General features: G+C 38.5%; 1 protein-coding gene across 10 annotated transcripts in view; it reads left to right on the top strand.

The window, feature by feature from the left end:
• The window catches only part of MYO9A (myosin IXA), a 133,285-nt gene that overhangs the window by 30,119 nt on the left and 79,870 nt on the right, over window positions 1–23,296 (top strand). For 9 of the 10 annotated variants that reach the window (XM_033166767.1, XM_033166764.1, XM_033166760.1 and 6 more), the window contains 6 exons: window positions 4,873–5,785; window positions 12,912–13,006; window positions 16,714–16,776; window positions 17,769–17,868; window positions 19,852–19,908; window positions 22,265–22,362. In XM_033166767.1, the coding sequence (XP_033022658.1) occupies window positions 4,943–5,785; window positions 12,912–13,006; window positions 16,714–16,776; window positions 17,769–17,868; window positions 19,852–19,908; window positions 22,265–22,362 (1,256 nt within the window). In that variant the 5' untranslated portion in view covers window positions 4,873–4,942. The remainder of the gene's footprint in view (window positions 1–4,872; window positions 5,786–12,911; window positions 13,007–16,713; window positions 16,777–17,768; window positions 17,869–19,851; window positions 19,909–22,264; window positions 22,363–23,296) is intronic. The other variant, XM_033166766.1, reaches the window with a different exon arrangement.

The following is a 23,296-nucleotide window of genomic DNA, read 5'->3' as shown; positions in this document are numbered from 1 at the left end:
CTTTCGCACAGTACCATTTATAATTATTTTGATACTTCATTTTGTTCTGCTTTGTCAAAATGTCTTTGCTGTGTTTTTGGTATGTGTGATATACAAGCCTTTCACAGTGGAGCTCCCTCAGATCTTTTGAAGCCTTCCCCATGCCCCCTTAAAAAAAATAAGGGTAGTGAGTTTTTTTGCTTTGCTTTTTATACTGTAAACAAAAAAACAAACAAAAAATCAAGGATCCATATGTAGTACAGATGTGGAGAAGCATCCTGAAAGCCTTGACCATCCCTTCTTTAACTGGAGATGCCAGGAATTGAAATTAGCACCTTATGGTTTATCACTGAACAATGTCCTCTCTGTATTGTTGCTTTCCATTTTTGCCCTTGCTTAATTTTAAGGTTTTGGTGGCTTTTAAAAATATACCAAACAGCTTTGGAGAGGAAGACACTGCATTGTCATCTTTATGTTTGAGCTACTGTGCATTCTTGGCAGGATTATTGTTCTTAAATGGAGTATAATGCATTGGGTAGCATTTATTGACCTAATAAGATTTCTTTAAACAATTGGCTCGTCTACATTTTCCAGTTTGCATTGAAAGCACATAACTTGGACCAAAATGCATGCTTTTCTTGTAGCTAGCCTCTTTCCTTTGCTAAAATGCAGATGTTGAGAACTATGTGAATTTTAAAGCTGGTGTTCCTGGATTATTCCATAACTGACTTTACACATTTTGTAGGAAGATGGGTCACTGTAGCTCAATCATTATTTGGACCTGATATTGCTAATGAAAGCTACAAAGTGTTTTCAAGGACACTGTAGCTGGAAAACTTTTGTTTTTATTATTTAGGTTTACTACTACTACTGTTAAAGGTTATTCATATATGGGAATATATAAAATACGGTAAACTATCAGCAGCTTCAGTTATAGGGTTGTCATTTTATATTTGGGAAACAGATGCAACAAAGATCTTAATTTGGAGAAACTATAGCTAATATTAACTTAAAAACTGTCTGTGGACATACGCCGGCTCCCTCAGCCTGTAAAGCGAGATGAGCGCCACAACGCCAGAGTCATCTGCAACTGGACTTAACTGTCAGGGGTCCTTTACCTTTACCTTTTACTACTCCTGTTATCCTGCTTTTAGGATGCTACAAGATTCTACAGTATTTTGGTCCTTGCCTGGTTTTGCTTCATAGGGCTGATTAGTTTCTGGCTGTGTTCTGGTTTATCAGCAATTTCAGCAAGCACCTAGTTCTATATTGCTCATCTAGAAGCATGGATTGCCCTCATACTTGTAGACTGACACAGCAGTGGCAGCTGCACTGCTGAGATGTATGGGAGAGAATGGGCTTTGACTTTCTTGGGCCTGTATTGTGTTGTGCTGGCAGGAGAGATTCAGGCAGCCTTCTGAAGATAGCCTGAGCATTAGCCTCTTATGCATTTCTCTGTTTAGAGTTGAGTGGAACATGCCTATGCTTTATGTGTTCCTACATTATGATTGGGGCTTGGAACCAATAGGTAGCAGGTCTGCGGGTGGTGCTGTGGTCTAAACCACTGAGCCTCTTGGGCTTGCTGATCAGAAGGCCAGCAGTTTGAATCTGCACGATGGAGTGAGCTCCCGTTGCTCTGTCCCAGCTTCTGCCAATGTAGCAGTTCGAAAGCATACTAGTGCAAGTAGACAAATAGGTACCGCTACTGCAGGAAGGTAAATGGTGTCACATTCCTCTGTGCGCCAGTAGTGATTTAGTCATGCTGCCCACTTCACCCGGAAAGCTGTCTGTGGACAAATGCCAGCTTCCTCAGCCTGAAAAGTGAGATTAGTGCTGTACCCCATAGTCACCTTTGACTGGACTTAACCGTCCAGGGGTCCTTACTTTTACCTTACCTAGATAGCAGATCTGCATATAGTTTTTATATAGCTATGTCAACTTGATGACTAAGTTTTGCCTGTGTAATAACATCATGTGGTGATATGGGAAGTACTGTAGACAGGCTGGCACCATAACGGCCTTGCTAAAGCTTCCTATCCTCAGGAGTTTGTGATGTGTTAACAAGTTGGAGGGGTCAAACTTTTTTCGTTTTAAAGGATTGATAAAAATATGCCATGTCATTGCTGCTCATTCTTCACCTGTGTAATATTTCCCATGCCACTGCATCAAAACCACCTGGATTGAAATAATCCCCATTTTTTAATGCTCTAAAGACACTGCATGTAGTTGCTAGTATGCCTTCATTAGTGTCTTGTTTTGCTGAAGGACCACAGTGAGAAGGGATTTAAGTTTGAATGACCAAAGTTCCCACTTCCCCAGCTGGGCTGCTGGTTAAATTTTGTTTCCATATCCATGACTCTGCCTTCATCCCTGTTCTGGTTGCCAATTTGGGGGGGGGGCAAGAAGCAGATTAGCTATGGTGCTTCCAGTGGCTGATACAGGGCAGCCAATGCAGTGCCCTTCAAATGTTGTGAATTGCATTTTCTGTTGTTCCCAGCCAGGGTAGTCAGTTGTCAGAAATAAGGGAAGTACCGGTAGTTCACAGCATATGAAGAGCATCATGTTGGTTACTTCTGCGGTATCTGGAAGGCATGTGTTGATTGCCCTTGCAACAAATAGAGAATGTGTTGGCCTATGTTTTAGGTATTATTTGCCTATTCCTTCTGAATTATGAGTGGTTGCAGGAAGATTGAGGGCAGGATTGGTAGGAGTGGGCTGGGGATAGTCAGTTGAGAAGCTGATTAAGGAAGGTACTGTATAGCTAATAGCTGAGGTTCTTTTGGAGTATGGCAGTGAGCATTATCTGAATAGAAGAAATAATCAGAAAATCAATCTTCAGGTGAATGTAGGAGATACAAAGATAAGGATGCTGACAAAGAGGATGAATCGGGCAATGTGCAGGAAGGCAAGTAGCAGCAAAGATGAAAAATAGGAACATGGCTTAGGACAAGAGGAAGCAGCGTAAGTGAACAGACCAAGTAACCTTTTGCTCAGGAAGGGTATTATAGGTTGTCCTGGAGGTCAACAAGGGTCAATAAGTTGCTTTGGAGGCACAGCCACACAAAGCAGCAATCCCTTGCTATATTTAGGCTGCCGTCAGAGCATAGCAGTGGAACCCACCAGCGAAAGAGCATAGCAGTGGAACCCACCGGCGGAAGCCTTTGTGTAGCTGGCAATCAATCCACATATATCATAGAATCATAGAGCTGGAAGACACCAACTCTATAACTGTTTATTGCATCAGTGAAAATCAAGAATCCAAACTCTTCTGAAGCTATACAAACTGCCTTGAAAGAGAGGTCTTGCACTATTTTATGTAATAGAAGGAAGAGTACAAACTCCAGTGCTCACAGGTACAATATTTTTTTATTGTAGCTCTACATGTTTTGGTGTGGAATGCTCCTTCTTCAGAAGCTATGATCAAAGACCACAGACAACACCAGTACAGTAGTTCTTTAAAATGTGATGTACCAGCTTGAAAAAGTGGCAAATCAAAAAACCATTTCTGATCATATCTGTACTGAACCTCTGCAATGTATCACAAAGCTAATCCTGCTACTATTTGTAAAAGACATTCCAGAACAGGTATACTAAAAGTATACTTGTTCTTGCACCTTGTTATAATTCGCCTAGCAGGATTTCCTGTAGCATTCTCAAGCACTTGTTGTCCTGTGAATGCAAATAATGAATAAACTGCAACCCTTCTATTGGACTACTACCATACTCTGAAAATGCTTGCCTCCCATTATGTGCTAAGAGCTGGTGACTGGCCTGCTTCATAAAAGGAAAGCTGCAGGAGATAATTTCTTTAGCTTGTCACAGCTCAAATGTTCTTTTTAAAAATGTTCATTTACATCTTAATCATTTCATATTGGGGGCATTAGAGAGTGCCATTATAATGTATGCAGTCTTTCCCCTCAGATGCATTGTGAAGGTTAAATGTAAAGCTTCCTGGCAGTCAGCTGGCAAGCGTGGGTATATACAGTAATAGCTTCATGGGAATTGGCTTTCAGGAAATGTTTCCATTTGTTATTACATGTGAAGTATAATAGCAGCGTTCTGATCTCCTGCATGTATCCTGAATACCTGCAGAGGGTAAGACCTTCTTGCTAAGTTTATTCTTTGCCATGCTGTTTTTGTGGAGATGTGTATATTTAGCAAACAAGACAGTACTTTTTTCTGAAACTTCAGCTTTGTGCATCAAGATGAATCACATATACATAAATAAGTAGTCCACAGTGAGATGTAAGGAAATAAAATTTCTTTAAGAGAATGGATGCATAAATAATCAGAATACAGCTGGTTTACTTTTGTCACCAGTACAGCATTTGAATATTCTGTATTGGTGCAATGTGCTTTAAAAATGGTTTGACCCATTTAAAATTGAACTGGGCATTTGCCTGAAATCTTAATCTCAGTGCAGAACGTTGATTGACAACAAACAGGTAATCTTGGATGAAGCAGATTACCAGCTTGGTCCCAGTTTTGTTTAAAATTTATCTGAAGACATTGGGAGGGGTCATTAGGAGATTTGGGGTGAAGTGTCATCAGTATGCTGATGATGCCCAGCTCTACTTCTCTGTAACACCTAAATCAGGAAAAGCTGTGCAAACCCTGGACTTGTTCTTGGACTTGGTTGTGGGCTGAATGAGGGCCAGTTTACTCTTGAATCGTGGCAAGAGGGAGACGTGGTGGGTGGTTCCCAAGTTCTGATAATTGGACTTTGGATGGGGTCGTGCTCCCCATGAAGAAGCAGGTACATGGTCTGGGAGTGTGCCTGGATTCATCTTTGTCGCTAGAAGCCCAAATGACCTCAAGTTTCAAACAAACAAACAAACAAACAAACAGACTTGCTGATTGAAAAATAAACTTATTTTTGCTTTCATTTTGTAGTGTTGATGCCATGATCATTATTCAACCATTCTGAAGATGGATTACTGTTACTGATGGGAAGAAGTCCAATATGAGTGGAAATGATGTTGGAGGAAGAAGACGCTTTGAGGACAGCGAACACACACTACACATATACCCTGGGAACATTGCTGAAGGGACCATCTATTGTCCTGTTATTGCACGAAAAACTTCCACAGCTGCTGAGGTGATAGACTCTCTCATTAACAGACTTCAACTGGACAAAACAAAATGCTACGTTTTGGCAGAGGTGAAGGAGTTTGGTGGGGAAGAATGGATCCTCAACCCCACAGACTGTCCTGTCCAGCGCATGATGTTGTGGCCCCGAATGGCCCTAGAGAACCGTTTGAGTGGAGAGGACTATCGCTTTCTTCTAAGGGAAAAGAACCTAGATGGGTCAATACATTATGCCAGTCTCCAGTCCTGGTTGCAGGTGACAGAAGAGCGGCGCAGGATGATGGAACGTGGCTTCCTTCCTCAACCGCAGTACAAAGACTACGATGATTTATGTGCTTTGCCAGACTTGAATGAGAGAACTCTCCTAGAAAACCTTAGAAATCGTTTTAAACAGGAGAAAATTTACACCTACGTTGGGAGCATACTAATAGTAATAAATCCATTCAAATTTCTCCCTATTTACAACCCTAAGTATGTAAAAATGTATGATAACCATCAGCTTGGAAAGCTGGAGCCCCACATTTATGCAGTAGCTGATGTAGCATACCATGCTATGCTTCAGCGTCGGAAGAACCAGTGTATAGTCATTTCTGGAGAAAGTGGGTCTGGGAAAACACAGAGCACAAATTTCTTGATTCATCACCTCACTGCTCTTAGCCAAAAAGGATTTGCTAGTGGAGTAGAACAAATAATTCTTGGAGCTGGACCAGTACTTGAGGTAAGATGAAAGTCTTGCTGCAGCTTATAATACAGCTTCCCACCCCATCATTCATAGTGTGTTATAAAGTATTTATGTCTTATGATTACCATTCTGTCCTGGAGCCTGGAGCCATTCACCCCCAACTGATAGCGATATGCAAGGCTCTTCTTCTTTTGTAACTTTTCTGTGAAGACATGTGGAAAACATTACCTTGGAATTTTAAATCCATATGGATTTTTTACACCAAAGAACTATGAACAGGATCTGGCAGTCTGCTTTATCCTACTCACAAATCTTTTCTGGAAAACCCTTATGGACTATGTTGTATTATAATGTCTTCCATGTATATTCGTCATATGTATTCATCATGTGTATTTGTCACTGAGAATCATGGCATTCCAAAACATAGTGTTGGAATTGGCAGAGTTTGTGGTATGTGTCTTGAAAAATGAGACTTCTGAACTCAAATTTGTTAAAAATAACTTCTGGTTTTTTTCTCCCAATACCTTAGGTAATTAAATAAACTTAATTCTAAAAAGTCAGAAGTGAAGCACTGATATTACTGCAAATGGGTTTGCAGTTCCCATTGTTAGTGTTTTAACAAAGGGAAAACTTAATATTAGGAGGAGAGTGTGAGAGGTGGGCAATAATGCCATCACACGCTCGCTCCTGGATCAGTTCAGAGTTGCTCCTTTTACTGCTTCCCCCCCCTTTGTAAAGAGGAATGAAAGGTTTTGTTTGTTTAAGGCAGCTTACAATCATATAATCATACAGTATTAAATGCCATAAAACAAACCAAAGAATGTGCATCAGACAACAGAGGTGGCCTCATAACAGTCACACAAGTCTTAATTTTCAAAGACCCGGTTACAGAGGTGCATCTGAAAACTATATAATAAAGATGTTTAACACACCTCTATGGGGAAGGAGTTCCACATTTTTGAGAGCTGCCACAGAGAGTTTTTAAAGTACAGTATAAATGTTTTAAATGAATATATTGCATGTTATGAATGCAACAATCTGATTTGGGAACTCTAGTTTTAAAAAAACAAAACCAGGACACAAATCTAGTAAGTAGCAAATCTTGCTTGCTCTGCTTCCAGACTTTGGGAAGGAGATGGGGAGGTGGTGGTTCTAGGTCTAGGACCTTGCCAGAGCTTCATACCTCCTTCCCAAAGCCCGGCACCTTGTTTACCTGGCTTAAGCACGCACCACAAGGGCTGGGGGAGGATATCAGCAGTGTTCGAAATTAGCCAGGCACATTTTGCATCTGACTATCAGCCACTTGCAACCAAGGGAAGATACTTGGGTGCCAGGATGACGCCTGGCATCTCCATCTGGTGGTGCATTGACTGTTTCCACACACTAATACCAGATCCTATAGAATTCTAGCAGTTATATTTTATCTGCACAATCAGAAAATTACAGGACTCACAATGTGCTTTCTGTGCAGCCTGAGCAGAAGCAGTGAACAACGTTAAAGTTAATAGTTGTAGCTTGTCTTCACTTCCCCACCCCACTGCCTTGCTCACATTTGTGAAGAATATTCCTACGTTATGAATGGTCCATATCACCATTAAGAAAAAGAGGTAGGAATAAGCCAATATATATGTGGTCTGTCCTTGGATAAAGTGATTTTTCTTCTTTAAGTTCTCAAAGTTCTTAACCTACCTGGTAACTCAAGGTTATCATCTGAACTAGCCAGGTGTTTAACTGATAACCACAGTCAGTGTTCGAAACTCCCATTGTTCTAGACACATTTTGCAACAGAGAATTTCATTAGGGTGAGCAGTTTCTGAAATCTGGGTGCAGTATTTCAGATTTAAACTGCAGAGTGGAAGGAAAGGAGGACCTTTTCCTGCCTACCCACTTCCAGCTACTCTCTGAAAACTGAAGAAGAGACCCTTTTAAGAATATTAGGGAGATGGGCAGGGAAAGGACTAGACCATGTGAAAAATGAACATAATATTTTAGCTGCAGTTCATTCATTTTCAGCTTTGTATTCTTGTTATTAAAAAGTGCCTAGACAGTCCGTTGTTGTTCGCATAACCTAGGTTTAAGGTGTCATTTAGCTCCTAGCTTTCATATATCAGTTCCTAACACTGATCACAGTCAGTCCATAATTTGAAAAATAAGACTTTAGAGCCGTCTTGCCCAACTAGACATTCTGTTTTGGCCACTGTAACCTTGGCTTAAAGATACATTTGGCTCCTAGCTTTTATATACCTGAGTTTCCAAGAGTGGCAAATGTTGACCTTTCATATAGAACTTAAAACACACTCTGAGCTTTCCCTACATAGGGAATATATTTTAGTTTATTACTACTGGAAGTCAGTTAAGGTGTATTACACTGCAACAGTGATATTCACCAGGAAATTGCCAAGAGCTGCTTTGGATCTTGGAAATGTTTGGAAGTCTGAAGGTGTGATAGCTAAAAAAAATGTATTTTTAAGCAAAATTCCTCTGACATCTGCTCTTCGTTATTTCCCTCCCTTATACTCAATCATAACTAAGAGTGAACCTCTCCTTTCTTCACTTCCACTCTCCCCTTCCCCCATTCATGTCAGCAGTTTCCCTCCCCAGCCCCCGTCACACTTGCCAAGTATTTTGTTGCTCTTACCCCTCCTCTGTTTCTAGCCTGCTGTTTTGCCCCATGCCCATTTCCCCACCTGTTGTGATCCTTCCTTAATCTGGGTCTCGGCTACTAGTTTTCTTTATGCAGTCCTGTTTCACAGCCCTCTTCCTCACGTTTTAGAATGAAATTACTTTTGGTGGGACTTTCCCTTTCTGTCATCCAAGCTCCAGCTGTGCTGCTTCCTAGCCAGTTTGCTTGACAGTGCTCTGATTCAGCATCTCATGCTTTTCCATTTGTCTAGGGATTTAGGGAATTCTTTGTGCTATCAAAATAATATGAAAATGCAATGTCTGGTAGGTAGCATCTGTTTCAGTCAGTTCCAGCTATTTATGGAGAGGCAATGGACTTTCTTCAATGCTCTTTTATATTTAGAGTGATTAAACCAAGTGTCTAAAAGAAGAAAACACTCATTTATTCTTTGGTAAAACAATAAGCATTCAATAAGCAATCACTGTGACAACTGGCATTTGAAATCTGCCAAAGACAATAAACTCTCCTCTGAGAAGACTCATTCTTTCTCTACATGAATCAGCTGGATTAACGTATGAAATTCCCTGAGCTGTATATGCATCGTGACAAAGCTAATATTCATTCCACTAATTAAAGATAGTCAGAATTTCTCAGAAACCTATTAACTAATCAAGAGCCAGTGGTGATCAACTGTGATTTGCGGTGTCTGATATTTTGAGGGCAATTTCATATGCTGTTTCTTCCTGTCCAGTAAACATGTTTTATGTGCATACATTTCTTTTCTGCTCAACAGCACCTGAGACAATGTATACTATTAAAAATGACAACTAAACAAACAGCTGTCATACTAATGCATGTGGGATGGGAAATGATTATTATACAACAATAACATCAGCAGTGAGCTAAACATAGAGTAAATTCAGCAGCAATTTATGCAGTCATAAGCACTAAGAGCAGCAAAGGAGCCATTCTAACTACAACTATGATACTGTCTGCAATGTAGAATCTCCATCAACAATCAGTCAGAGCCATTTACTGTAAGAATGTATTGTCTTGGCATGTGGACAGAATGCTGTCAGAGAAGAGGCCAGATAGGTTTCCTTTGAAGATTTAAAAATGACAATTCATACATTTACAGTGACCAAAATGGTTATTTGCTCAAAATGGGAATATTTCATGCCACGTGTCTATTGGTTGCTGGTTAAAGGCTGGAAAGTGACATGGTGAAACTAACTTTATTAAAAATAGAGAAGGCAAACAAAGAAAAATTAAAAATAAAAATTTATTGGAACTTTATTGGAATAATAAAGTGAAATATCAGCTTGATCATGCTCTTTACTTGGAGATGTACAGTACAGCATATATTTTTGTTTGTAGGATTTCTTTTCTACCCTTCCCTATAAGATCACAGGGCAGGTTATGACAAAGCAATGGATACAATTTTGAAATCAACACTTAATAGCACATCAAATATGCCATTTTAAACAGAGAATAGAACTGCTTCTGCTTAAGCAGTCCAAGAACTCTAGCTGGATTGTTTCCCACAATTGTAGTGACAGCAACCCATGCTCAGGAACACCAAGTGGCCACTCAGTTTTATGTGACTTCCTGTGGCAGAGTTGATCTGACTCCAGGACAGAATGATACAGCTTGAGGACCTATAATTCAAATAGTATCCCAAGTGTTTATTCCTTGGTATAAGGCAAGTAGCAGGGGAGAGGGATCATGTGCCTCCTCCATGCCATTTCTTGATATTCCCACTAGGGTTTTCTATTGCTCAGACCAGTTGAGCATAAAGGTGCTTAGATGTGTCTAACTCTCTTCTCTCACTCCTTAATTTCTCCATATTCCTTTAATCAAGGTTCTTTGATGTTCAGTCCATCTTCTCTCAGCTCTAATTAACAACCAAGAATATTATTATGAGCCAGCCTTGCAAGTACAAGGCATAATATATACATGTGTAGATAAGAGAAAATGTGGAAAAATAATAACCTTTAGTGCTATTGTATCAGGAGTAAGAAATTATCTGACTTTCCATAAGATTTGAAACTTGTTTTAAAAGCTTTGAACGGTACATTATATATATTTTTAAATTATCCTCATTCTAAATATTCCTCTGGATAATCTGCTTGTGTTGTTGATTCCATTATGTTTGAAGTTCTAGCCAATGTGCCTATCAAAAGTGATAACAACAAATGGATTAAAGCTGGGTCTGTTGACTACAGCTGTATTTTTGTTCTGGGGTCACTTTTATGTTATCATTCCAAACCTTTAAGTGGAAATATCTTTTATGTCAGGCGTGTTGTCACTTGTCATCTTTTTACAGCGGAGTTGCATTTTCTATATAGATTTCTAGGGGTGGAGAGAAGAGATGCTTAGTAAACATCCATTTAATGAGCATGTTACTGTTGCCAAATTAAACTCTGTCTTAGTATTTTGGTTTTAGATATGCTGTCTTGGATTTTAGATTACATCTACCACATTCTACAAATAGAAGTTAATAAGAACTTTTTATATCCTATCCAACTGTAATCATGCTGCTTAGGGTGGTTTTTAACCATTTAATATTACTAAAGTAATAAGGAACCATACCACAAAATAATAATGGTATCAAACCTAAATGTTTGAGGACTGATCTGTTTTCTCAAACCATGGGATGCCCTGGTGTTGCACCCTGTAATAATGTAGCAGTTTTTTGAGTGGAAAGTTCATAACAAGAAGTCACCATTCTCCTACTGCAGTTAAGTACACAAATCTCTAGGATATCAGACGTGCTGCCATCTACAAGATTTTTATATTATAATCTCATTTTGATGCTTTAAAAATATTGTTTGGCTTTCCATTCACTGCCAATTACATGCACCCATTTCGAACTACACAGTCTTCTATTCATATGGCACATAATTGTGATAGAATCAGTTGGTGTGAGATCAGTTGCTATTGCTGTAAGAGTAGCCTTAGTAAAATTTGGGTTGGCATGCTTTCTGATTCTTGCCCGCATACTGTACAGTATAGAGTTAGAGTTATTACACTTAGGATTTTTACAGTTGCTGTCCTTGGTACCTCAATCTGAGGAGCTGGCATTGTTAGGCACTGAATGGCACAAGGCATGCTTTTTGAAAAATTCAGACAATTCTAAATCTATTGTAGTATTGTGGCCCGTGGTCTGCTGGGATGCCAACTGGCAATGGAAGCATCCTGTTCAAATAACAGAGGGCATCTTGCTAAAGGGAAGCCATGGAAACAAAAGTTTTAAACTAGTTTGTTGCATAGGTAGTATTTGATTTGCAGTTTCATTAGGAATGGCCACTAGGATATTTGAAGATACATGACTGAGTTTGTTCATAACGTTCAGTAGCTTATGTGGATGAATTTTGGCTTATGGCTTATATACGAGAAAACAGACTCAAACAGTGGTGATGACTGCCATCTGGAATGCCCCCCCATTATCTTAGAGCTGCTGACTGTTAAGTGCTTCCCTTGTTTTTCCAGGCTTTCCCTGTACTTTACCTTTCTCCTGTGTTATCTGTGATGTTGCTTTCTGTTTTAAATTGTTTTGGTATTTATTTTACCTTTACTAGTTTGAGTTCATTTAATGGAAGCTGTTTAGAGATATTATTAAATAAATAATGAACTTCAAATAATCTACAACCAAGCTTTTAGTCTGGTATATAAATCCAGTCACAAGCCATGTCAATTTGCAGGCATGGATTTAACAATCTAAAAAACCAGTTGTTCATTAACTTACTGTAACAGTAAAATCCTCTTTGCACTGTGTTTCACTCTGTACAATTCAAAACCAGATGCGTACTGGAATCTTAATGGACAACCAGTAAGCATGCTAGTAAGGCAAAATATTGAATTCTGGAAAAGTTAATATTTTACTCTTTAAATTTCAATAAATAACTGAAAAATTGATAAAATTCTGTGGGCGGCGGTAATTTTATTCCTATGCAGTATTGAACTGAAGGGTGAATTGCATAGAACTGTAGACTCAGATTAAATGATTCTCCCACAGCCTACTGTTTTAAGCACTGATTTTGTTTTGGACAGATGTACTTATGAGTGCCTCCTGCCCACCTAGCAGTTCGAAAGCACGTCAAAGTGCAAGTAGATAAATAGGTACTGCTCCGGCGGGAAGGTAAACAGCGTTTGCATGCACTGCTCTGGTTCACCAGAAGTGGCTTAGTCATGCTGGCCACATGACCCGTAAACTGCCTGCGGACAAACGCCGTCTCCCTCGGCCTATAGAGCAAAATGAGTGCTGCAACACCAGAGCCGTCTGCGACTGGACCTAACGGTCAGGGGTACCTTTACCTTTACTTATGAGTGCAATTTAAGTTATTAGAATAAAAATGTATGTGCTGCCTTTCTACCAAAGAATGAAAGTTTAAAATTAGTATTACCTGATTTCTTATATTATTATTTTTAATTTCCCCCCTCTAATTTCATACTGGAAGCCATATATTAAAAGCAAGTCTAGGATGTGCAAATTGTTGAGCCATTTCTCAGTTCTTTTATATCTCTTTATTTTGGCAGGCATTTGGGAATGCAAAGACTGCACACAATAACAACTCAAGTCGCTTTGGCAAGTTTATCCAAGTGAATTATCAGGAGACTGGCACTGTCCGTGGGTAAGTAGCAATGAGCAGCGACTTAAGGAACTTTAAGCATGGATGGGTTGCAGCTGTTGGTATTTGTAGATGCCTGATGAGAATGTTAAACATCCCATGTAAATCTGTTCCCAGTTACTTGTCTGTGCCATATAAGACAAATAATTGACTTGACACAGGTATATTCTGTTAAGGAAGCTTTAACTTCCCACATTTTTTTAACTATAACACTGTTACTGTATAATCACAAATGCTAAATCTCTAAAACTTGCATTCTCTTTACTGATATAAGAAATTGCTGAACAAAGTCTGTTGTCCACCTAGGAATTGGCACAAATCTTTCTCTGAACTTCACAGGGATTTGGTTCAAGCTTGGACTGCACATATCGTCCACAACTGGGGCAAATATTTTGCTAAGTCAGCTTGAATTTTATGAAAGCCAAAGGAGCACCATTTTAAGAGATTTGCACTTAAACCAGAGACCAAATTGCTCTGGATTGTTTCCATTCTTGCTTTTAATAAACAATTTGAATCCAGTCTATTAATGTGGGAATTGAAAGTCTGTTCTAAGCTACAGCTGTTGTACTCTATATTCTAATGTCTCATGCCCTGCATTTGTCTGACTTGGAGCCCTATCAATCTGTAAAGTCTGAGAACTGTTGAAGCTAGAAGGCTTCTGGAACAGCCCGACACATCCTATTATCTTGGGACTGTAGATTTTCAGTTTCTGAATGGCTTTGTCCAATCTGATGTATGTGCTGCAGTTGAGCTATTTGGAATCTTTTAGTTCCGTTTAATTAAGCTCTGCTTTCATGACTGAGGCTATAAAAGGAAGGGCAGAGTTTCCTCTTGTCTCAGTTCTTCCTTGTTTAAAGTGTGGTGTTGCTTTTCCTTGTCAGTGATTGCCCAGTAAAGAGTCATGCTATCAGTTTTTATAATGCATGTTAGTCTGTGATATATTTCTTATTTGACTGAGTAGGAAGGAATTTTAAAAGGGGCAAGATGTAAATATCCTATTTTGATGGATACACACTGTGTTGGGGACAGTCGTGTGTATAACTGTTCTGCTATCACATCAAGCACTATCAAATGTGTATAGTTAGGACTCCCAACTTGTATTTGTTGAGATGTGAAGATGACTCCATAGATGCTTTTCTTCAGTACCATGAGAAGTTGTAGTGCTATAATTTTGACTCTCAAGGAAGTTATGAGTATCAGACATTTTTCTTTGGATCATAATATATTTATTGAGTTTTGCTCAATAAATAATATATTTATTGGGTTGACAAAGAAAAGCTTTTCACTGGGCTGGGTTTATTTAGGTTTTTTTTGAAGGGTGCTTGTATTCAAGAAACTTGTGCTTCTACCAATCCTTCTGCAAAGCACATATTTCACTCCCTCATGTCTATTAGTCATACCAAGCAATCATGAGTATTACTTTACATATTTCCCATTGGGTAATAAAACTACTGTTCATGAGCAACTGTTGTCAAGCAAAGAAAAGAGAAACGAATCCAAATTTTGTCGTCATCCATTAAGTAACAGCACACATGAGAGTGATCAACATGGTAATTCTAGTGAGTGCCAACAATCAAGTAATTATTTTAAGTCAGGATCTAGCTTAGTTTTGAGAGTTCCCTTATTTTTCTCATCTCGTTTTTCACTATGGATGTTTCAAAAGAATAGACTTATCACAATTTAGGCCTTGTTTTCCAACATCTTCTGAATATATCAAAATGCCAGCTTCATAAAAATTGGATTACTTTACACAATTAAGATATTCTCTCCAGTGTTAATGCAGTAACATTGATATATAGACACAGAAATATTACTGCAGAGGCTGCAAAGGTGTTTTTGTATGTGTGTACAGGATTAACCTAATACACCATCTCTCTGGTGAGAAGGTTGATTTTTGTTTTAATGGGCTGAGCAGAACAGAGATGGAACAGTGGAAATTAGCAGTATAATATGAGCTTGTAGAAGACTCTGGAAATATTATTTCCAGTTATGTGATTGTGATGAGGGAGGTGAGATAGTGTTCTGCAACAATCTAGGTTGGAGACTAGTTTCTTTACTTTGTTATTTCTGAAAGATATATTTAAAAAGCGCAAGTATTTTATCACTTGGTCCCACAAATGATCTTCAGAGCACCCATTCCTGCAACCGTTTGCCCTCGTTTCTTCAACATAACACAAAAAAGAGCTTTGATTCTTGCAGCAAAACCTGCTATCATGGTAGAAAGGAGTGCTATATTTCAGTGATCACTGCAGGCCAGTATTGTGAGGTATTATCTCTTGCTATATGTGTAGTTGACAAGGCTGCAGATCATATACAATATAGCAGCATTCCTTTTCTAAGAATTGTTTCTTATGTAGCAATAATGGTACCATCCATGCAGAAGAGGGCGGTATTATTAGTTTTGAGGAAAATCCTAAGGTTTATAGAAGTACAAAAAATGGAGATAAAAACTAAAGGGGAGGGCAAAAACAGCCCAGTTGAGGACTGAGCATGCTGAATGTTTTGGGTGGGAATTGAAAAAGAAGTTTGGATTTGATATCCCACTTTATCACTACCCGAAGGAGTCTCAAAGCAGCTAACAATCTCCTTTCCCTTCCTCCCCAACAACAAACACTCTGTGAGGTGAGTGAGGCCGAGAGACTTCAAAGAAGTGTGACTAGCCCAAGGTAACCCAGCAGCTGCATGTGGAGGAGCATGGAATCAAACCTGGTTCACCAGATTACGAATCCACTGCTCTTAACCACTACACCACACTGGCTCTATATTATAGGTGGGAGGGGTAATGGGTCACATTGGAAAAAAGCATAGCTGACTAGGATTTTGAACAGGAGCATTCCATACTGTGTTTTTGGAATGCAATCTCCAGTCTACAGGTCTGTGCAGCAGAGTTCAGGGAGATTCCATATTATAGATATAAAACCTTTCCATTGTACTTGATGAGTACCACCCCGCCCCCCCCATGGTGTGGGGAACAGGAAAGGGAGCGGGAGGAAAGGCCTCACCCACGGTAGAATCCTGGGAGTCAAGTAACGGAAGACACCTATGTTAAAATTGCCAAAACTGTAATAGAAGTCATGCTCAAAATCATGCTCAAGCTTATACTATATTTCATTTTCCTCATCCTCAACAACTCATCTCCCTGCCCTTTGCACAAAGATTTAATTTAGGATTTGAATATCATTATTTCAAAGAAAAGTGAAAAGATTTTGGGCTACCATAGTTCAGAAAAAAAGTTAAGTAAGGGAAGGACATAAGAAATGTAGATAAATTTGAACGGTTTGGAAAAAATGGAGACACCTTCCTGCCACATACATTCAACACAACATGCAAATAAATTTATGAATTCTGTTACTGCAGGATATTCTTTGTTTTATTACCTTACTCTAGTGCTTGTGAGTTCTTTTTCTGAAGAAGGAATGTGGAACTTCAGCTTAACTGCTCCAGAAAGTTCATAGACATTCAGCTAGGAAGGTTTGGTTAGAATGAAAAGAGAGAATCCATTTTTCTAGAGGTTTTAGTGTGTGGTGATATCTAAATGTACCTATGACATTTTTCTTACTTCCATGTTCAGGCTTTTATATCAAATACTAATATTAAGATGATTCTATCCTCATCAGTCTATGCAATGACCAGACCCGTTACTTTTTAAAAGAGAAAGGTACAAAAATCAAACTATTCGCAGGCTTAACTAATATTCTTGTTTCCTCTAGAGCTTATGTTGAAAAATATCTACTGGAAAAGTCAAGGCTTGTCTATCAGGAACATAATGAGAGGTGAGTACTGCTGGGAAGGGGGCGGGAATAAAGAAAGGTAAACCAAAATAATGATTAAAATAAAGCACAGTTATACTGATTTCTAAGATTTATATGCATGTATTTTGTGTCTTGATATATATGATGTTAGATTAATCTGTCATGATTAATACTGACAGCAGTTCATGCCCTGGGTTTGAGAATTTGCTCATACAACACTATTCCTGTCTTGAAACTCAGGCTTAGAGGAAGAAAAAGGACGAGAACAGCTATGAACTCATACATTTGTACAATCCCATTAAGCCATAGTTTGGCTTGCTATGCCATGCAAACCAAGCAGTGAATTACCAATTGTTAGTTTTTCATCAGCTTAGCTTCCAGTTGTAGGCTTCCGGAGAGGAGATAGTGGTCTCTTTGGTTCTCAGTGCATTTTGCTGCTATGCTGAACTAAGACATGGTTGAACCTAGGCTTGTGGTTTAGCACTCTCTAGACTAGGGGTAGGGAACCTAAGGCCCGTGGGCCGGATGCGGCCCAATCACCTTCTCAATCCAGTCCACGGACGGTCCGGGAATCAGCATGTTTTTACATGAGTAGAATGTGTCCTTTTATTTAAAATGCATCTCTGGGTTATTTGTGGGGTATAGGAATTCATTCATTTCCCAAAAATATATATATATAGTCTGGCCCACCACATGGTCTGAGGGATGGTGGACCAGCCCGCGGCTGAAAAAGGTTGCTGACCCCTGCTCTAGACAAAGCATAAGCTGTAAGTAAGATTTGCCCTATGCTTTATAACTCATGGTTTATTTGGGGAGAGCTAGATGAAATTTGAAGCCAAACCATGTTCTTGCCAAGCCATCATTTGATTTAGCATTACATGCAAACTGGATGTCTGTGTATTTGATTTGTCAAAAATATATATACTAGTATTATTCATACTTCCAATGATTCTTACTAACATTTTTGTATTGATGGTGATGGGACTTTTAACACAATTTTTATTTGTTTCCAGGAACTACCATGTATTTTATTACCTTCTGGCAGGAGCAAGTGAAGAAGAGAAATCAGCATTTCATCTTAAACAGCCTGATGAATATCATTATCTTAATCAGGTGGGAATATACCAGGCAGTTTTTAACTGAATGTATATATTTGTCCCTAGACCAATGAACCACTGTTCTGGTGCTGATGTTTTAAAACTAATTTTATTGTTACCTGTGCATGGATGTCCTAGCACAATAAATTTGTAGGTTTGGGGAATGCATCTAAGTAAGAAACAATGTTTTCAAAGCACTTTTTTCTTGCCTTAAGTGGCCTATAGAAAATATAATGTGTTTTTTGGATTGTAGTTTTCCTAAAGAACACGAATGATTTTCTAATTAAAGAAACAGCTAATATCATTCATCTGGAAAACCATATTATGATATTTCTACTCAAGAAGAGACAAATCCATTTACAAACGTTGCATGATTTTTGCCATCCTTTCTGATAGCATGATCTGTTTGTACTTTAACAAATAAGGCTAACCCCAGTCCATTAATTCCATCTATGGTTAAATAATTGAAATTAGGGGGGGGGGTTACTACATCTTATACTAATACGCTATAGCACTTATATAATTTGTTTCCTTCGGGATGCAAGGGTAGCTGATTCAATACAACAGAGAGATGGCAGACGGGAAGAGTAGTTATGGTTATGGCAGGACACACTGTGCCAGTGCTCCATTAGAATTTCCCAATACAGTGTTTAAGGCTGAATCCTAAATATAAGGCTGAAAATACATAGTGTTCATATAATGTCAAAACAACATGGATCTTCAAGCTTGAGATCATGTGGGATCATTGCAAAAAGTTTCTCTTCAAGGGTTTAGCTATTTAAAATGAAAAAATTATTACTCTGACTGAGGAGCAAGCACATACCCCTCTTTATATAGCAGAAGCTGGATTATTATGAAACATCAAGCAACATTTCACACAAGCTTGCTGTAGATCACTTTTAGGATTCGGTTAATCATTAAAATAATATATCTGTTAATGTGGTTAACAAAATAATTTTTATTTATGTGGCAAAATGTTCCAGGTTCTGCCTTCATAAGTAGTTCTGATAAAAATGAAAATATGATGCTTCAAGTGTGGCAGTTCTAGCGCTTTGAAGATTGAATGTTCAGAAGGGCTTCCTTTGCTGAAGCTAAGTAATGTAGGTACTATCCTCCAGGCTGAGGAAGTGTCTTGTTAATATGCCCAGTGTGTAACATCCTATTATGTAAGCAAGGAGGGAGAACTTCTAGATGTACACACTGAACACATTAACATTGCATGGCCTCAGTCTGGAGGATAGTACTAACAACACTTGAGCAAATGAAGCCCTTTTGAACATTCCATCCTCAAAGAGCTAGAATTGCCACCTTGGAAATATAATATTTTCATCAAAACAGCTGATAAAAATGGAAGCCAAAATGTTTTGCTACACAAGTAAAATCTGTTTTGTTAATCAGCAGTGTGTGTGTGTGTGTGTAGTGTATTGGGGGTTACTATGGTATGTTTGCAAAAACCCTTAAATATTGCAGATGGTTCTTGATAAAAGAAATGAGTGAGCAATCATGATAGATTTGTGTGGAAGAAAAATCTTCCAGCTCACATGATTGTTGTAGGAAATAAATGCAGTGTATAAGACGTAGCACTCATAGTGTTGTAAAAATTCTAAAGCATCTTAAATTGTACTCCTTTTTCCTTCTAAATTTTCACTTTGTGGCCATATTCCCATTTGCAATATGACTCATTTGTTAGATCCAAACTTACTGAGCATAGCTGCAGTATTTGGCAGCCCATAGAAGTGGATTTCTAAGTTTAATTGTAAGGTTAGATAGGTTTCTTTTGTAACATGAAAAAGTAGCATGATGTATGTGCATTCTCATATCAGATTTCATAAGGTAAGGAGAAATGGAGAAGGCGGATCCTAGCCATCATTTTCTAAAATGGGAATGCTTGTAGCTTAATGATTTTAAATAAATGCTTAACTTCCTGTCTGTAAGGAAGTGGAAAGAAATAGTGGCATGGGATTTGGAATGCTATTTACCCAATCTGCCTTACTTTCAGATGACAAAGAAACTCCCCAAACAGAGCTGGGATGACTGTTACTATGAGTCTGAGCCGGTCAGTACAAGTACATCCATCCATTCTGGGTTACTGGTGACAGACATTTCACTCACTCTGGCTTTGCACCAAATTGTAGGGCAAATACAAAACCATTTCCATTTGATTACTGGCAACACAATTTCTGTGTCCTCATTGGTTTGTTAGATTATTTGTGGTGGTATACCATTTTTTATGTGTATAATTTTTGTATAGGGTTATTTTGATAGGTTTTGTTAAGTAGTTGGATGATGTTATTATGTATATGAGACACTGCAAAAAGCATAATATATACATGATAAAACTATATTCTACGAGTAAGAGAGAGAGAGAGAGAATGCAATGAAGCTTTTGCCTGGATTATCCTATTCAGGATAATTTTTGATATAGCATATTCTGGGTTTTTTAAAGCACAAAAATAGTGATTATCAATTCATTAAACTAGTGTAATCTTTTCAGTTTTAATGGTCTACACAAGATTATTCCGTGGGCAATTACGGATTTTTTTTTTAAAAAAAAATCAAACAATTTAGTTAAAGGTTCAGTAAAAGTGTCATCTGAAAGGAAGCGGTTTACTGCCATGTTTGTTTGCAATGGCCAAAAAAGGGAAAGGGTCTCCCCACTCTTGTGTGAAGTCAGATTATTGTATTTAAATTATGGGTTTTGTCTGTCTTGATATCATTCCATGTTAATCTTAGCTCAGAGAGCATGACTATTCTAATTGCATGTTAACAATTCTAACTTGGATTTACTATTTCCCCCTTAATATCATTCAGGAAAATTTATTCTTGAGTGTTACGTTAGATTGTAAGAAGGTTCACAAATGAGATTTAGGCATTTTAAATTTATTTAATTTCTATTAGTTTTATTGCTTTATTCCTCCCACTCAGAAAAAAGCTGTAAGTACAAAATGTTTCAATAATGTAGCAAAAATCTTGTATATTTATTTCATGTGAATGTTTATTTCCTGTCTCTTCTCTTTTATTTATTTTGATAATTTATGTACTGCTTAATTTACAGACATCTCTAAGCAGCGTAGAGGACCAGTGATTTAGATTTGTGTAGTTGACAGATTTCTTGCAGAAAACATAGTTTGAATAATCTCCTATAGCTTGCCTGAAGCAATTATGAATAAGCAGAGTGATGTGGGATACTTGCCCATCTTGAGCAGTTGAACTTTACTTTTTGGTATGGCAGACTACACTGAAATTTTCAGACACTGATAAATTAAAGTGGCTACACTTGAGAGGTTAATACTGTGTTAGTAAATGCTGCTATTACTGCTAATCCACCCTCCAATATGCTGACGCTGTTCTGCTAATATTTAATTTGCTGTTTCTATAAGCCTATAAGCTGTCCCTATATAGATTACCACTTGCCCCCTTTTCCTATCTGTATCCTACTGCAGTGTTTTTCAACCACTGTTCCGCGGCACACTAGTGTGCCGCGAGATGTTGCCTGGTGTGCCATGGGAAAAATTGAAAAATTCTAGAGAATTACTTTATATATAGTCAATATAGGCACAGAGTTAATTTTTTTAACATTTTCTAATGGTGGTGTGCCTCGTGATTTTTTTCATGAAACAAGTGTGCCTTTGCCCAAAAAAGGTTGAAAAACACTGTCCTACTGTCCCATCCATTCCTGGTTAGGACTCCCACTTCCTAATACACTTCTATATCCTCTCACATATTCAAAGAGCTTCCTTCTGGCGCCCAGAGAACTGGGTCCTCTTTTTCACCTGTTCCCTAAGCAATCAACTCTGACATGCATTCTTGTCACATAGAGAGGGATCTCAATCACTTCTGAGCTGCTTGCTGCTCTCTTGTAGATTCAGTGGGGTCTGCAGAATTGTTGAGACCATAAAAACAATAATTTATGCCATATTTGGAAAATAATATTGAGGGATTAAATTCTGTATTTGGGAATAATAATTGTTCAAAGAGAGAGTGAAAATGAACTCTTGTTCTGGAAGCAGAACAAAATGTTTGGGTATTTGTAAACAGATGGAAGATTTTTCCTGCAGATTTGTCAAGTAATTTTATAGAACTCAAAAATCAATTTATTCATCTTTACACAAATATATTCCATGAATGCAGACAGCAGACAACTTTGGCTTTCTATTTTAAAATGTAGATCATGCTCTCTGTAGAGTGGAACTTGATTATTTTGCAGTGATGGAAGGCCTAGGGCCAGGCTACATTTACTGTCCAAAGAACGAAGTCATTTTTTAATTCAGGAAAAGGTGCCTCTGGTGGTGGGGAGTGGTGCAGGCAGCTTTTTCTCCATTGTCTTTTGCATAGCATTTGCATGGGTGGTTCCTGCCTCTCTTTGATGCCCATCTCTTCTAATAATTGCTCCTCATATTTGGCCTCAATAGGATTGCTTCTCTGTTGAAGGGGAAGATCTGAAGCATGACTTTGAGCGTTTGCAACTAGCTATGGAGATGGTGGGCTTCCTTCCCAAGACTCGCAAACAGTAAGTTGATGTTCCTTATAACAGTGCATTATTAAGTCATGGATTGGTGTTGTGAATGCTGCAGCATGTGTATTTGATTGACGATCAGCCAACACTTTCTGAAGTTTTTACATGATTGAATGAGTTGCAGTCATAATACTGTGAATCTGCCAGAGGGTGGTTAGGAGCAGAAAGCTATTGAAGTCAGCTAGTGCCATTACTGTTTCAAAAATGTTACTGTGAATAAGCTCCAACAGGACTCTGTATTAATTACTATTGCTTTGGTTATTAACAACTTTATTTTTGTAGCCTGCTTTGATTTTCTGGGCTTGAGTAGGCTAAAGATCCCAAGCACAGAACCCAGTACCGGTACATATTATATAGCTATACTTAGATGGCTTGCTAAATGGTTAATTGTACATGTCACTAAATCAATAGGTTGCTAAATGACCACAGAAACATTCAGAACAGATTTGCTTAATAACATTTTTTTTTGTTTTCGTATCATTTGTCCCTTTATTTTTTAAAATATTTATGCCTCATAGCCAGACACTGGAGACACCTGTCAGGGGTAAACATGGACCAATGATATCAAATTGTATGGGAATCGGCCTTACTAGAAAAGCCAACCAATAAACTGAAACTGACACGGGGACAAATAGAAGAGGACACCTTCACTCCAGTATGGCTCCCCTTTATCACATACACAGCCCAACAAGACAACAACAAGAATCCACCGACAGCATATGAATCAGTCTGGCTTACCTGACCCAACAAGCCCCCCCCCCCAAACGCAAACAAGCCCCATTGCAGCCAACCACAGCCAACCAACCATACCCTGCCCCCAATACCTCTCACTACCAAGGAAATGTAATAAACAAATAGAAAGAGAACCTACCCAGTTGACGCCGACACAAAACCCCACACATACACTATACAAAATAATATAAACTTC

Source organism: Lacerta agilis, chromosome 13 (genome assembly GCF_009819535.1).
Source record: "Lacerta agilis isolate rLacAgi1 chromosome 13, rLacAgi1.pri, whole genome shotgun sequence".
In the NCBI taxonomy this organism is placed as follows: domain Eukaryota; kingdom Metazoa; phylum Chordata; class Lepidosauria; order Squamata; family Lacertidae; genus Lacerta; species Lacerta agilis.
Note: the sequence above shows the minus strand (reverse complement) of the source record. Positions and strands in the feature narration are given on the sequence as shown.